Below are 2,352 nucleotides of genomic sequence, written 5' to 3'. Positions count from 1 at the left end.
AAAAAAAAAAAAAAAAAAAAAAAAAAGTGGCACGGAGCCTGGCCTATTTAGTTTCAGTTTTTGTTGTTGTGGTTGCTATTATTCTCATCAACTCCTCCCTATTACACTCTCCATTTGGGAAGATAATCCTGCAACATTCTTGGTAGAGAAAAAGTGAGGAATAAAGATTTCTATAATTCCTTTGATGCTCCTGGGAAGGAATTGAACACATGGATTCCTGGACAAGGGAAATGGAACTTACAGGTAAGATGCAAGGATAAAGCTGGCTTTACGAATAATCAGAATAGATGACTCCAATGTAGTGTTCTTTGCGGGGTCCTGAAAAGGACCACCCAGCCCTCTAAATTGCTTTCACTGCCACCCTGCCTGAAATTTCATCTTTAGAAACACTGTAATTCCTCTGGATCACTAAGAGTTCCTCAGTGAATACTCCTGAGAGGTCCACCACCTCTCTTTATTAGAATCCCCTCTCCAGAGTACCAGTTTCTCCACAGGGGAAGGAGACTGAGCCACTCGCAACTTCTGCCTTGAAGACTGGGAAGGGAGGGTGGGGGTGAGTGAGGGTGGGAGAACTCAGGGTTCCTGGCGAGGAACAAAAGCGGGGAAGGAGAGTTCTCCAAAGCGCAGAGGAAAGCGGAGGGGGAAAAATGGGGCAGAAAGTGGAGCTAGAAAGAGAGGTGAGAAGAAAGTCAGAGAGACTTCTTCCTTCTGCAAATCGGTCTAAGTTTCAGGAGGTGGGGTTGGGGGAGGAAGGGGTTCACCCTGGGGCCGGGCCAGGGCTGGGTGGGGAGGTGTCCTTCGAGAGGGTGAGTCGGGAAAGAAGGGGAGTAGGCAAAGGGTGAGATGTGGGGGTCCCGGTCTCCGCCTTACTGGCTGCCAGTTCCCTCTGCGTTTCCTCGTCCGCGTGCGTGACACGAGATAGTGCAGCGCTGGCATGGGGCCTGGCATCTGGCGGCCGCGAGATAACCCGAGCCCGCGCGATGGGAAACGTGCCGCTGGCACCCCGCCACCCCTCCATCGTGACTCCAGTCTGCCAAACAGGGTTCGTGATGCTCAGTTTACTAGGGAGGAGCCGCGGCTTTGAGTTCTCGCCCAGCCCGAAGCAGCGGAGACTGGCCAGGAGCCCGGCTGTCAGACCGCGGAGCGCACCCTGTGGGCGGGGGCTTGGTCCACGGGGGAGGGTCAGGGGCCGCGGGGCTCACCCTTGAAGGAGTCGGGGAGCCGCTGGGCTTCGGAGTCCGCTGTGTGCCGCTTCTCGGCCATGCTGCCCGAGACGCAGTGGCACTTCTCCGTCCTCGTCGCCAAACCCGGAGCCGCCGGGAATAACCTGAGGAGCCAGTGCCACAAGACCCAGATTGCCGCCCCGCCCCCAATCGAGGTCCCGCCCCCGCGACGCTTGGCCAATCAAAGCCCAGGATCGAGGAGGACACACCTCCGACTCCCCGCCCTCTGGTCCCTCTACAGCGCTGCAGCTTCGCAGTCACTTCCCGCTAGGTCTGTGGGCTGAGGGGCGTGGCCTGAGGGGCGAGAGCCCCCAAGGCTGTGGGTACAAGGCCGGGCCCCTGCACCGGAAGGGAGGCCGGAAGCCACGGGACGTGGAGCGAAGGGTGAGGATAGTGGGGAGGTGGCTGCAGAGGATGACCCGAGGAAAAAGTGCGAGTGAGGAGAAGTCGCCCTGCTGGGCAGAGGTACCGGACCAAGGCGCCTCCTATGGGCTGAGGAGTTAGAGGGAAGAAAATGACGCCCTGTCATGAAGGCCTGAGGTCCGAGTGAGCGGAGAAGACTGAGGTGCACCCAAGTGGCGGAAGTGAGGGCGCTGCGGTCAGCCTGAGCTGAGAGGGCCAGCAGATCACCCCCCAACCGAAGTGTACTAACTTGAGTGAGGAGTGTTAAGAAAATCAAAATGTATACATTTGGAAAAGGAGAGGCGGCCGGGTGCGGTGGCTCACGCCTGTAATCCCAGCACTTTGGAAGGCCGAGGCGGGTAGATCGTCTGAGGTCAGGAGTTCAAGACCAGCCTGGCCAACATGGCGAAACCCCGTCTCTTCTAAAAATACGAAAATTAGCCGGGCGTGTGGCACGCGCCTGTAATCCCAGCTACTCGGGAGGCTGAGGCAGTTGAATCACTTGAACCCGGGAGGCGGAAGTTGCAGTGAGCCGAGATGGCGTCACTGTACTCCAGCCTGGGCAACAGAGAGAGACTCCGTCTCAAAAAAACAAAGCAAGACAAAAAACAGGAGAGACTTTATTTCTTGTAAGGACTTACAGCCTACAAGGTGACCATTCATCAGGCTGGGGAATGGCCAGGACCAGAGACAGGCACTTCGTCGGAGGAAGGGTTGGAGTAGCAGC

General features: G+C 56.9%; 1 protein-coding gene across 2 annotated transcripts in view; it reads right to left on the bottom strand.

Annotated features, from left to right (window-relative positions):
• STOM (stomatin) overlaps nt 1-1,375 on the bottom strand; it is a 39,017-nt gene extending 37,642 nt beyond the window's left edge. The window contains exon 1 of one of the 2 annotated variants that reach the window (XM_017884208.1): nt 1,203-1,375. In XM_017884208.1, coding sequence (XP_017739697.1) covers nt 1,203-1,263 — 61 coding nt within the window. In that variant the 5' untranslated portion in view covers nt 1,264-1,375. Of the gene's footprint in view, nt 1-870; nt 1,118-1,202 lie in introns of those variants that run through there. The other variant, XM_017884207.1, reaches the window with a different exon arrangement.
• Nucleotides 1,376-2,352: the final 977 nt, after the last annotated feature.

This window comes from Rhinopithecus bieti, unplaced genomic scaffold, assembly GCF_001698545.2.
Source record: "Rhinopithecus bieti isolate Rb0 unplaced genomic scaffold, ASM169854v2 scaffold_13710, whole genome shotgun sequence".
Lineage (NCBI taxonomy): Eukaryota > Metazoa > Chordata > Mammalia > Primates > Cercopithecidae > Rhinopithecus > Rhinopithecus bieti.
Note: the sequence above shows the minus strand (reverse complement) of the source record. Positions and strands in the feature narration are given on the sequence as shown.